Below are 14505 nucleotides of genomic sequence, written 5' to 3'. Positions count from 1 at the left end.
ATATAATTACATATTTTCACATATGCATGAATAATATGTAATGGTTGAGTTAAACAATAGCTCCCAAAGAGCTATTATTCTTTCCAAGATTAAATAGGAAAGTAATTTTAGAAAATAGTTTTCTTACTTGTCAGCATATGACAGAAGAGAGGATTGGAAATTTCACTTTAAGTTGAAATGTAACTGAGGCAGACATGAAAATTTAAATATTTATCTTTCTGCATTGAGTAGAATTTGGGAAAAACCTGCTTTATATATAATGGTAGTGTTGTATGGCTATAAGTTATGAATGATAAGTTACCTATGCTAAGGTACTACTAATAAAGAAGAATCAGATTTTAAAAAGTCATTGAAGAAATGTGTGTTCAAAAAAGAGTACTTTCATGAATCAAACACACAGTTTATTAGTGCACAGCTTATTTTCCCCATTAGTATTATTGAGATATTAAGAAAAGTTGAGGAAGACCTCTGTATCCCCTCTAGTGAATTTATGGGAGGATATAAACAAAAACTATTCAAGATGGGGAGGCAAGAATGGATTGGAATGTGCTAAATCAAAGAAAATATTTACAATGATAAAGTCAAAGATTCATTTATGTATTAGTATATTCTAAGGTTTTATAAGTATTATATCTGAATATTTTTTTAAATGACTTGTTTTGAGGAAAGCTATTGGTCTTAGAAAGTAATTTATGGCACAGACTGAAATTTTTTAATACTGAGCTCTACATAAGAGATAAGGGAAGTTATCTATTTAGAGATAATAATTTAAACTATGGGGATTGGTGAAGACATGAAGTGAGAGATCTCATCAACTGGAATCATTATTATTTATAATGATATTAATAAATAAATATTTGTTCAAAGAATGAACTAGATAAAAAAATAAGAAAAAGGTAACCTAGACAATTTTATGAGGCCAAACATACACAGAATTAAAATACCCTTTTTATGAAATGTGGGAGAACTGAATTTAAATAGGAGAAAATGGGTGGTTTTCTTTGATACATCATTTTTTTTAAAACACAATACACTAATCAATATGAAGTACAGTTTATCAAAGTGGACAGAAATGAACAAAATTATTAAATTTTGTAGCATGAAATGTACAATAATAAAGTTTTAGATTTTTAAGAAGTGAAGAAGTCTCCTATACAATGTCCCCATATTTCCAGATGAGTCTTGTTTCAGATTACAACATTGAAAAGTTTGGAAGGATAACTGGCTATGCAGATTGTTCTAAATTATGTGCAACACCCAGCCTTAGAATGATATTGCCTACTGGGTCATGTTGTCTCTATCTAACCAAGCACATGCATTTCAATTAAGGATGAAGAGTATAATTGTTTTTGTTTTTGTTTTTTTTCCCTAATCCTGAGCAATGTCTTGAACATAGAGAATAGAGAATTCATTTTTAAAAAGAAGTACTTATCTTTAAACTTATTTGGAAATGTATTATGCTTGTCTGATAATTGAAGTGATGGTTATCTAAGGAATATTCTTAAGATGTTTTCTGCTTCAAATTTAATTTTGAATTCCCACTTTCTGATTCCAGCTGCATGTTTAGATGAATGTACTTTAAAGGAAAATCAACCTTAAGTGAATGAATATTGTTTATCCTGGATTATCCTGACAACGATACCATGATCCTATTATTTCACCACTATTTATTTCTAGTCATGAGGTAAAAACAGAATAAAATTAAATATGAAGATTTGGGGACTAATTAAATTGGGGAAAGCAAATATATCAAATGCAAAATATTATCTTTTCTATCACTGTAAAACTAATTTGACTTTTGACTGAATTTTCCAGTATGTAGGGCAGGTGGAATCACTAATCTCTGCTACCTGCAAAGCAAAGATAAAATATAAGATGACCAAAAATATAGAAGACTCACCATCCAATCTCCTCTGTCATTGGCATGACCTTTCAATTACTCAAGTGTAAATTTTTATATTTCAAACTTACTGCTAGACAGTGCTCTATGTTTTTTCAATATGTTTCAGAAGAAAATCACTGTTCTGTTTGGGGAAAAACCACATTTATTTAGTGACTATACCAAAAAAAAGTCATCTTAGAAGTAAATAAAAATATTTTCAGAGTTATCTTAGGTTTGCTAAAGTTCCAAGCACTTGGTCTGTTTAGAGAAGATAGACTGAATTTGAAGCATGTTCACCTAAAAATTTCTCCCTGGGGTAAAAAAGAAATTGTTCAAAATATAATTTAAAGCAAACAAAAGATGAAAACAAATTGAAAACATTTTATGAAGGTCTGCTCTCAGTCCTTCAAAGATTTCAAGGCCTTTTTTAGCCATGATACAAGAGCCAAGAGAAACAGAAATGCCATTTCAATCTGACATTTAGAATACTGCTGATAAAGAAACTGGATTAAAACTTACCCCTATCTGTGTCATACAGGAAAACAAAACAGTTCCATTCATAGTGATCCAACAAACTCAAGAGTGCTCCTCGGAGAGAAGGTCTCAGTTGCAGCACAAACTGACTCTCCCCCTCCGTAGGGAAACTTGGTGTGATGAGGGAGATATGTAAGGCGCTGCAGAATGAGGTCAAAGTATGTACTGATCTCTTATCATAGAGTCCAAAAATGGCAAAAACTCCTCGAGAATACTGGGAACAAACTAAAACAAAGGGGAAAAATACAATTAGCATATATTCTACAATTGTAATTATAGTGCTAATGAATTGTGGAAATCTCAGTCATATTACAGTAAAGTAAAATTAAAAAGTAACTAAATAAATCTCAATCTTTGTAATAGTTCTACTTGGGATAAGCAAAGGTATAGTCTGAAAAAACTATAATTTTTATTTTTAACTTTCCTTTCTTCTGGCTTTCATTGCCTTTTCATTTCTTTTATCTTTGGTCTATTATGGTGTTCCTAGTACCATGGGAAATGCTGAGAAGAAAAACAACAGAAGATATGTTCACTTTCCCTAAGGAGCTTACAATTTAGTTGAAGACAAGACTAATCTAATGAAGTTATTAAAGCATTAAAAATGTTTTTGACTTTGTCTCATAACAACCTAAAGAAATCTTTATAGAACTACTGCAATTAATGTTATTTTTTCATTCTTCATTTTCAAAGAGGATCAATGACACCATGATGGGTGATGTCTTGACTTGTGTGCAAACTGGATTTAAGTGGGGCAAATGTAAGCTGCACAAAATTGCCAGTTTCACTCTTTCTTCAAGAGTCATCAAAGTCCAGTGGCAAGACAAAAGTCAAGATCATTAGCACTGACCCAGAATACAGTGCATGACCCAATTGGTATTCTTCATGTTTGATGAAGCTCTAAGCACTTCACAATGCTTTTTTCTAGCTGCCTTCATGGATGTTGGAGCAAATTCTTCTTATCTATCCATTTTGCCAGAGGAAGTTTTCAAATGCTTAATCTAGACATTCCCCTAACTCATGGATGGGTTTGAGATCTATTGTTCACCCTCTACCAGGTTGAGTCCATCTGCTGAAACAGTTTTAACAGGCTGCTATGTGTGGTACAGTTTCTTGGAGTTACAAGGGAGTTGGGTGACTGGTGGATACCAAAGAAGGATGAATAGCTCAGCTCTGAAAAAGGCTTGCCAAATCCTTACACCAGAGGTACTAGTGCTCCATGAATACACCCTACTTGTAGTGGAAAATTTGCTAGATTAGAAAAGATGCCTGTATATGAGTTTTTGCTTTACCATTCATTTTCTGTATAACTATAAAGTCACTTATTTTTGAGCCTTAGTTTCCTTTTCTGTAAAATGATGGGAATGGTATGGATTAACTCCATCAACCTTTTCAACTCTAAAATTTTATGATTCTATGACTTTAATATGATTCTAATTTTAATCTTCTATTTAAATGAATTACTCTTCCTTCTAAGCAGTATTTACAATTTTTCTCTGATTGTGAAATGTGATTTACTATTGAGCATAAATTCCTAATGGTCTTGCAGTAGCACAACTATTTTTAAAAGGTTTTCCTTTTTTAAGTAGAGACTGGCAGTATCTGGAAATCATTGTGGAGACATCTGTATTCCTTAATCAAACTATTGGGAAGCTGAGTGGTCTCTGGGAAACACATGCATTCTAAACTTATTAAGTCTTTGCTACTAAGGTACCAATAGGCAAATTAGTGTATTGCCAGATCTTGCTCTTTCTCTGTTTGTTATCTGTCCTTATATAGTTGATTTATATGAGCAAAAAAGAAACATCTCAACCCCTCAACATACACTGATATATCCCTAATTGCATGAAAAGATATAAAGATTAAAAGAAATTTGAAAACCAACAATTTCTATTAATTGCCTACTATGTATAGTGCACTGCTACATACTGATATAAACACAAGGGACTTTCAGTTCAATAAGAAGATAAGATTTACATAGTTAGATTGCACAGTATTACATGATGTTAAAGTTACTACATAATATGTTTTGTGAGTTTTGAGGGTAGCATTATCAATAAACTTGTGTAAGTATCATGAATTGGCTCTGAGTGGTAGGCAGCATTTCAAAAGTCAAAGATGGAGGATACAATTCCAAGCAAGCAATACAAAATGAGCAAAGTGATGGGGTTAAGAGTGAGGGAAGGTTGGTATAAATGTACAGTATATATTCAGGAGGCAGGGAATTATCTAGTTTAGTTGGACCATGATGGTAATGAGAAAAAGCAAGCATGGTAGGGTGGAACTAGGTGATATTAAGTCTTGAATGCCAGATAAAAATGTTCTGAATTTAATTGGATTTATTTACCACATAATTTTTTTGCTCAATAAATATATTTTGGAGATGATAGGGACCAATGATGATTTTTGAGCAGAAGAATTACATTTCTAGATCTAGTATGAAAAAAAATACTATAGCTGTAATGAGAGGTATTGAAGAAATGAGTGTATAGAAAGTAAAATCTGTAAGAAAATAAGTATAACAATACAGGCAGACTGGTTATAAGAACTTGATGATAATGGGGGAAAAAGAATGGAACATTCAACAGACATTGTGGAAATGGATTTGAAACTGTGAGTATACCCCAAGCTCTAGCTGGATCCTTTTCTTTTACATTTGCTTTTAATACTGATGATTTTCAAATCTACTTATCCAGTTCTAATGTCTCTGCTAATCTTCACTTTTGTCTCCAGTTGTCTATCAAACATTTTAAACTAGATGTCTTCAAAAACTATGCATTTCTAAAATTGAACTCATTGTAAAAGATTTCTCCTAAACCTTCCCCTTCCCTTTTTTACAAATTTCCTTATCACTGTCAAGAATTTCACCATCCTTCTAGTTACTCAAGCTCACAACCTAGGTGTCATACTCAACAACTCACTTTCTTTCGCTCCCCATATCCCATCCATTGCCAAATCTTGTCAGTTTTACCTTGATAACATCTATCATATATGTCCTTCTTCTCTTCTAAAATAGTCACCCTATCCTGGTACAAGTCTTCGTCATCTCACATGTAGACAACTGCAATACCCTCTTGACTAGTCACTTCATTATAAGTTTTTCTTTCATCTGCCATTAATTTATTCATCTTGCAATTGATTAAATGTCTTCTCACAAGATTATAAAATAGAATCATTCCCTGCTGTCATATTGAAGATGCCAAGCAAATCAAATTACTATATGATTTATAATACAAAATTCAAGATAATTAATTTCAATCTATATTTACTAATTGGTTACTATATGCAAGGAACTATTCTAAGTAGAGGGTTATGAAGACAAAAACTAAATTATGTCAAGGAATTTACATTTTACTGAAATGAAATCCTCTCCTTCCCACTCTCCTTTTCCCTCCCTCCCTCCTTCCTTCTCTATCTCTCTGTCTCTGTTTCTGTGTGTGTGTGTGTCTCTGTGTGTGTCTCTGTCTCTGTCTCTGTCTCTCTCTCTCTCTCTCTCACTTGTCTCTCTCTACCCCTTTACCCCCTTGCCCAGTCATCCTGGGCCTCAATATCCATATCTATGTAATTATGGGATTGTGCTAGATAGTGTGAGGTCTCTTCTACCCTTTATTTATAATCATAGGAAAACAACTGCATTGTTAGTTGAATTTAATGTTTCCCAAAACAAGAGCAATGAAACCCAGGGCAGATAAAGAACTTAAAAAATATAAAAAATATAGTTCAAATTTGTCTACTTTTACATCAACTTCACAAATTATTCTATATGTTATGTCACTTAATATTCTTCCTTTCTTGCCATAGTACATCCTCCTGGAGGTCAAACACAAACTTTTTTGGTACCTAATACTTTTGTTTTACTTTTAAAAAATCAAACAATGATTATTAAGTATCCAATGTTTGCAGAAGGAGGCAGAATGAAATTGCAGCTTATCTGATCATGAAGCCAGGAAGATCTGGCTCTGACACATATTAGTTGTATGATCCTGGTCAAGTCAATTAACCGTTAATGCTCTAACAACTCTCTAAGGCATTAAGTTTTAGAGAAGGTGAAGGAGAATCTTCATATATAGAGTTCTTTCTCTGTCAGTGAAATCATAGGTTTAGTTTCTCCATCACTTCCTCTGAACTATTTCTGTATGCAGAACATTGTGCTGAGATGTTATGAAATTTAAGAAGCTTTTAATACATAGTCTAAAAAATATAGTCTATATGCCATAGTAACATTTTGTAGATTCACAAGTATCTGTGGGATGGAAAACAGAGCCCATTTATCTATAAATGTATCTATTATATGTTTAACACATAGTAAGTACTCAGCAACTTTGTTGAGTTCAGTATTTCTGTGACAGAGACTTAAGTGCAAAACTTTAAGAATCTGTCATTTAGAAAATATTATAGTGCATAAGTTATAAATGATCTCTAGGCTCCTTGCCTTAGTCAAGAGCAAGGAAATGACAATGTCATAGCAAAAGCATTTTCTCTCCTCCCATCTTGATCCCTTTTTTATTCTATTGTCTTGTAAATATGTAGTATACAACCCCTCTGATCTTACATAATATTACTTTCATTATGTGGTTCTCATTATAACTTCAAAACTTCTAGTGAAGAGAATTGAGATAATAAATATCTGTTGGATTAAAAGGCTACATTTTTCATTTTATGCACCAATTTTTGTTATATATCTAAATGTATCAAAATATTTTTAGACATGGATGGATGGAACAATATATCTTCCTGTAGTTGAATATCCATGGAAATGATGAATGATGTCTATGTTAACAAGATTTTACTTTTATCATAGATTATATAACTTTAAAGATGGAAAGTTCCTTCATATTTAATAAAACATTGTCATTTAATAGATAAAAAATAAGAACTCAGAAAGATTAAGTAATATATCCACATATTCCCATTTCTCAGAGAATGACAAGAATTGGAAACATGAGTACATGAAGCCTTGGTCTACAACTGCTTATAGCTGGAAAAGGGATATTGCTCTTAGGGCTAGTAAAGAACTAGAAAGCACTGAGAGACAGAAGTTGCTTCAGATCAAGATAACGGTACCTCATTTACTCTGTCTCAGTCAAGATGAAAGATCTAAGATGGTCTTGATTTAAGCTGTCTCTTTATTTTGAGCTTTTACTTTTTTCAGTGAATGAAAAGCATTTATTAAATGTAAATGTTAAAGTATTTAGTTGTTTGAATATTAAAACATTTATTATGTGTCTGACAGAAGAAGCAGACACACACATAGAGATCAGAGAAAAAAAGTGACAAAAATGAAAAGAATATTTTAAATAGTTTAGATTACACAGTATAAAATGATAAACAGATAAATGTATATATTTTGCATATTAAATACTTAGTGTTTGAAAAATAGTAATATATATAATAATAATAGCATTTACATAGCACTTTAAGATTTGCAAAAAGCTTTATAAATCTTATTTTATCTAACAACCTTGTGAAGTATGTATTATTACTATTATCCCCATTTTACAGATTAAAAAAATGAAATAAACAGATATTTAACGACTTGTCTAAGGCTGCATAGCTGATAAATATCTGAGGCCAAATCTGAACTCAAATTTTCCTGTCTAGAGCCAAAGCTCTGTATACTACTGCACCAATTACTTGTCTCTATGTGAAGTGTCAGTTCTAAAAGATGTAACTTTAGAGAAGGATCAGTCATTTAAATTTCCGAATTGAACACAGCAAAAAAAATCTTTTCCTGTAGGCTCACTAGATGTCCAATATAGCCATTTTCTCCCACAGCATGGCTTAAGCACAACTCAGTACTATGTGTATTGCCTAGAACATATTTTTTTTCTCTGCAAATTTAACAAGCAGCCAATGGAGTTACCATTTATTGTCTCCTCAGCATTTATTGTTTTCTATGTGTAAGGCACTGCTCTGTTCATACAGAATTTATAATCTCCTGTGAATGTTGGTTTACAATAAATACTAATATAATAATAATAATTAAAAGTAGAATATTTTTTTACATTGATTTGATCTGACTAATTCTCTTAACTTCTCCTGTTAAATTAACCATCATAAATTAGATCATCATAAAATTTGCATCCCTTACTAGACAGGCCAGTGAGTAGGGCATATCAGAATAACATTTAATGTAAAAAATAGAAACATTGTAGAAATCATTTCCACTTCTAAAACTCATGTATGTGATTTGCCCTAGTTTTAGAGAATATGATTCCTTACTAATTCAGAATTCTGTAGTCAATAGAACAAAACAACAACAATTACAACTGAGAATATATTTTAAAAAGACTTATTCCTTATGTATGAGTCATAATGGTGCACAAAATTGACATATATATATATATATATTTTGCTATAAAAGCCATGCCTCCCTAACTTCTTTCATATGCCAGCTAAATTTCCACATTCTACAAGGAGTCACCCCCACCAATCCTCTTAATTCTAAAGCTTCCCCACATCTTTTGATTGTCTCCAATTTATCTTGTATGCATTTTGTTTGTATGTTTCACTTTTATTAGATTTGACCTTCTTGAGACAAGAACCGGTGGTATTTTCCTCCTATCTTTGTCCTCCTATGCTTAGCACAGTTTCAGGCAGATAAGGTGCTTAATAAATTATTGTTGACTATTGATTATAGATAAGCACAGGAACATGGATGAGAACCTGAAGGTAGAAGATTTTAATTGGAAGAGAGTAGTAAGAAAAATAATCAGAGACCATTTCTTCCTCTAGATTTTATTTACAGAAGTGATTAGAGCTAGAGGTGGTCTCTTAGATAAAGCATAAGGCAAACATTGAACTTAGTGGTTATCCTTCCCATTTTTATCTGCAAATGTGACAACATAAAATTTTTCATCTATAATTTTCAAGAGTAAATATTATATCTGCATATGAATACATATATATGCATATGATTATATGCTTAAAATTATAATTGCTGCTGTTATTTTGAGAATGGGTCTCTTTGATTCTCCCATGTTATAATGGGTTTGATCATTCATAGGCTCAAGCCCCTTCTTGATCAGCATAGAGGTTTTAACCTGATTTATTTTTGATCTGCAGTGAGCCAAAATTTCTTAGTCTGGTTGTCCTTGCTGTCACTATATTGGTGCCAAAGTTACTGTGGGCATTTGATCAGTTTTAGATCACTGCAGCTAGAACTTCAGAGTTTAAGAGATCTTTACAATCTTAAGTGACCCTTCCCAGTAGTAGGGATTATGTGTCCACACTAAATATTCTTTCTAATACATTACACATGATTACTAATTAATAACATTGATATAATGATTTGGAGTTTACAAACCCCTTGAAATAGATTATGTTATCAGAAAATGACATTTAAATAGTGCTTTAGGAATTACAAAGTAAATAGCTCATGAAAATGTTGCAAAAACTCTGAGATACTATTACATATCTTTCAGATTGGCTAGGATGACAGGAAAAGATAATGCTGAATGTTGGAGTGGATATGGGGAAACTGGGACACTGATACATTGTTGGTGGAATTATGAATGCATCCAACCATTCTGAAGAGCAATTTGGAACTATGCTCAAAAAGTTATCAAATTGTACACACTCTTTGATCCAGCAGTGTTACTACTGGGCTTATATCCCAAAGAGATCTTAAAAAAGGGAAAGGGACCTGTATGTGCAAAAATGTTTGTGGCAGCCCTTTTTGTAGTGGCTAGAAACTGGAAACTTAATGGATGCCCATCAATTAGAGAATGCTGAATAAGTTGTGGTATATGAATGTTATGGAATATTATTGTTCTATAAGAAATGACCAGCAGGATAATTTCAGAAAGGCTTGGAGAGACTTACATGAACTGATGCTGTGAAATGAGCAGGACCAGGAGATCATTATATACTGCAACAACAATACTATATGATGATCAGTTATGATGGACGTGGCTCTCTTCAACAATGAGATGAACCAAATCAATTCCAATTGTTCAATAATGAAGAGAAACAGCTATACCCAGTGAAAGAACTATGGGAAATGAGTGTGAACCACAACATAGCACTTCTACTCCTTCTGTTTTTGTCCACTTGCATTTTTGATTTTCTTTTCAGGTTATTTTTACCTTATTTCTAAGTCTGATTTTTCTTGTGCAGCAAAATGACTGTATGGATATGTATAATACATTATGTTTAACATATGCTTTAACATATTTAAAATGTATTGGTCTACCTGCCATCTAGGGGAGGGGATGGGAAGAAGGAGGAGAAAAGTTGGAACAGAAAGTTTTGCAAGGGTGAATGCTGAAAAATTACCCATGTATATATCTTGTAAATAAAAAGGTATAATAATAAAAAAGAAAAAAAAAATGTTGCAAGATAAGTAACACAACTATTTTAAATTCCTGTTTTGCAGATAATTAAAGTGAGGATAATTAAGGGAAGTACCAAGAGCCATCAAGATACTAGAGAGATAATGAAGAATTTGTAACTCAAAATCTATTTGAATTTGTTTGTTCTTTAGGGACAAATTTTGCTGAAATATGTATCCATAAACAAAAACACTTTCCTTGTGTAATAAAGGACATTAATTACTAAATAACATCTTAAAATTATACTGTTTAAATATATTTCTGTGACAGCCAATAAATGGCACCATGGGAAAAAAGATATTTTCTTTATTTACATATAGAAAGAAATTATTGTATTTTAGCAGCATTTTTATACATTTATAAAAGTTATATATTTATATGCATTTAAATATTTTGTATTCTATATTTTAGAAAACAATAGTTGTGTTCCTGAATATTTTGATTTACCAGCTTAAGGATGCTACTTAAGTTGTACTGGTAGACATCTGAAAAGCTGTATTTATTAAAGAAAGCATTATATTTTTCTATTATGTTAATCTCTAAACATTATATTCTCTTTTACTATTCACCACTTTACCATTATTTTTCTTCCCTGGTTTATAACATGAGAGATGAGAAGAGAAGAGGTAAGAGAACTTGAGAACTTTAGAGGTCATTTAGGCTAACTACTTGATTTTTCATGTAAAGATGCTGAGACTCAGAGAAATTAATTGAAGTATCCAAGATCATTCAACTAAATAGCGACCAATTTAACAATAGAATTCACATAGTCTTGACTCTCAACAGTACTTTTTTTCATTATTATCATAATTTCTGTCATTCTTTTGTTTTATTTTAACATAATTCTTTTTTTATTCATACCTTTTTAAATGATCTCTCTTAAAATACAGTTTTGTCTATGTACGTTCATGTGTTTTTGTGTTATGGAACATCAGGTTAATATGTCAGACTTATATCTGACATATTATATCTTCCTTTGGTTTCATAAAGCAATGATACCAATTTTTTTTCAGATTAAAAAAACACAAAAAAAACAAAAACCTCAATCAGGTGATAGGTACAGCATGCTGAGCTTGAATTCATTAATTCAAGCCCTCAAGGCATTATTGTACTTTATTAATATGTAAAAGCTCATTTTCTTAGAATTCTGAGAGGTGGCTTACTTTAGTACATAAAGTTACTGAAGCTAATCACCATAAATGACAAGGCAGAATGCAAATTGCACGCAAATATTTCACTTTAATTATATTACAATTAAGCACTTTAGCTTTCTGAGATGTCTTCTTTGGTGCTGCTTCTGGACAGCAACATCAAGGATCACAATGAGGTGCAATTGCATACTTGAAACACATGGCCATGACCATACTCTCATCCAATTTTTTGGCATGAACACATTTCAATTCTACATTAAAATAATTAAGATCTCAGTAAAATATACAGACTTGTTTGCACATTTCTTTCTTGAGTCAGACTAACATAATCATAACACATGGTTCATTTTTTCTGCTGAGGAATTAGCCCTAGACTGTTTGCAGTGTATTACAATGAAAACAAGACGCACTTTCGTGACAAAGTTATTTATTTTGGTGGTAGATTGGGTGTTCCAGAACAAAAACAAATAAAGAAAAATTAACCCTTTCAGACAACTATACAACAGTAATAGCTTGAATAATTTTTCCTGAGATTAACTCTCAGCCAGAAAATGATTAAAAGAATAGGGAAAATAAAGTACCATTATTTGTTACAAAACATTTGAGGATGTCTGGCACATGTTGACTTGACATGATTCCTTGAAAGAGAAAGAAATGCTGTATCATCTATATTTGACTTATAAATGAAAAGAGACCAGAGGAAGAGCAAGCTATGATTTGTGGTGGGAGATGATAGAGGGACTGGGACAGAGCTCACCAGAAATTTTAGTCTTCTACAATTAGCCCATCCATAGAACAGAGGAGCATGAGGGAGAAAATTTCCTTACTACAGTTTCACTGTGCTCCATTTCTGCCTGTGTAGCATTAAAGATATTTGCCATAGCCATGGAAGTTTGAAAAGGACTCAGAAGTAGCAAGAGTTGCTATCAGATCAGATGAGAGATAAAATGAGGGAGACAGAAGGAACAATAGAAGAATTCAGAGAGCTGATATGATCTTAGTTTGGCTAATTGTTACTACTTATTAGAAGCCTACAGCCTAGCTGTAGGGGAGAGGCTCACAGTTTTTTCTTAAAAAAATGGGTAAGAAATTGACTCCCTTTCCAAATCCCTGAGAAGATGTTTATTAAATATAGCACTTCCTGGTGGATAGAGCACATGGCAGCTTATGGACCTGAAGCTAAAATATTTCTGCTAAAGGCCAGTTGGATTAGGTAAAATGCTGATACAGGCAGATACAGGTCCCCCAAAGAGCAAAGATCAGTCAAGTAGCATCATTTCAATCAAGAGGAATGATATAGCATTTAAGGATATGAACTGTCCTTCTAAATGTGTGCCATGGTTGCATGTTTTCCCTCTTCATGCACCCCTCCATGAATATTCTCTCATATTATATATACCTCAGATATGTGTATACACTTCTAGATGTTAGCTCTAGCCATATGTGTTTTATATATGTGTGTGTGTGTGTGTGTGTGTGTGTGTGTGTGTGTGTGTATACAGCCTAAGTTTTTATAGGAAAGTAAATTACATGCTTGTGGGGAATTTTTAAATGTTATTTTTATGACAAATTCATTAAAAAGCCTTTGTTCTGAACTAAAAGTAAACACATTAAGTGAAGGTGGGGAAAGATGCTCATATGCTATGGTGTGGAGAGGTCTGAACTGAAAACTTGATGTGAATCATAGTGTTATGTGATAGCTTAGAGAGCTAACTATCTTTGTCAATTTGAAGTAAGAGAAATTCTATCTAAAGAAAGGAAGGGGTTATTTGTGTGTGTGTTTTTTTTTTTTGGCAGATCACATTTGGAGTTTTGTATTTCATTTCTGCATGTTAGGAAGAACACTGACAAAGTGGAACATGAATAGTAGACAATGATCAGGCTAGTGGCAGATCTTGAGATCGTGTCAAGTGAGAAGTGATTGAAGGAACTGGAGATGTTTATCTTACAGAAGACTAGATCTTGAAGGTGGGGAGATATGATACATGATTTCAGTATTGTCATATGGAAAAGAGATGACATTTTTTCTACTTCCCCTCAGAGAACAGAACTAAGAATAATGGGAACAGTTGCAATGAGATATATATTTAATCCTTATGTAAAAAAAAATTAAAAATTCAAACAATAATGAAATGGTATGCTTCAAGAGATAGTAGATTCTCCCTCTTGAAAATTTTCAGGATAAGGATGGGTTACAATTCACCGGATGTTTTGTTCTAAGTCCTTTGATTCTTAAAAATAGAAGTTGTTAAATTTTGTGGTATCCTGATTGTGGCTCCATGATACTTGAATTGTTTCTTTCTGGTGGCTTGCAATATTTTTTATTTGACCTGGAATTTGTCTACAATATTCCTGGGAACATTTTCATTTTGGGATCTCTTTCAGAAAGTGATTAGCAGATTCTTTATTCTCTGGTTCTACAATATCAAGGTAGTTTTCTTGGATAATTTCTTTTTTTGATCATGACTTTCAGATAGTCCAATAATTTTAAAATCAATCCTGTATCTCTTTTCTAAGTCAAATGTTTTTTCCAATGAGATATTTAACATTGTCTTCTATTTTTTTCATTCTTTTGATTGTGTTTTATTGTTTCCTAAATTCTCATAGT

The 14505-nt window shown here is 32.3% G+C and overlaps 1 protein-coding gene across 8 annotated transcripts in view; it reads right to left on the bottom strand.

Annotated features, from left to right (window-relative positions):
- Positions 1–14505, bottom strand: part of GRIA4 (glutamate ionotropic receptor AMPA type subunit 4) — a 485575-nt gene that overhangs the window by 321398 nt on the left and 149672 nt on the right. For all 8 annotated transcript variants that reach the window (XR_007952112.1, XM_051986908.1, XM_051986911.1 and 5 more), the window contains one exon: positions 2402–2641. Coding sequence is in view for 7 of the 8 variants with exons in the window: in XM_051986908.1 (XP_051842868.1) it covers positions 2402–2641 (240 nt within the window). In the remaining variant the exon portion in view is untranslated. The remainder of the gene's footprint in view (positions 1–2401; positions 2642–14505) is intronic.

This window comes from Antechinus flavipes, chromosome 3 (genome assembly GCF_016432865.1).
Source record: "Antechinus flavipes isolate AdamAnt ecotype Samford, QLD, Australia chromosome 3, AdamAnt_v2, whole genome shotgun sequence".
Lineage (NCBI taxonomy): Eukaryota > Metazoa > Chordata > Mammalia > Dasyuromorphia > Dasyuridae > Antechinus > Antechinus flavipes.
The sequence above is the reverse complement of the archived record's forward strand: the minus strand, read 5'-3'. Positions and strand labels throughout refer to the sequence as shown.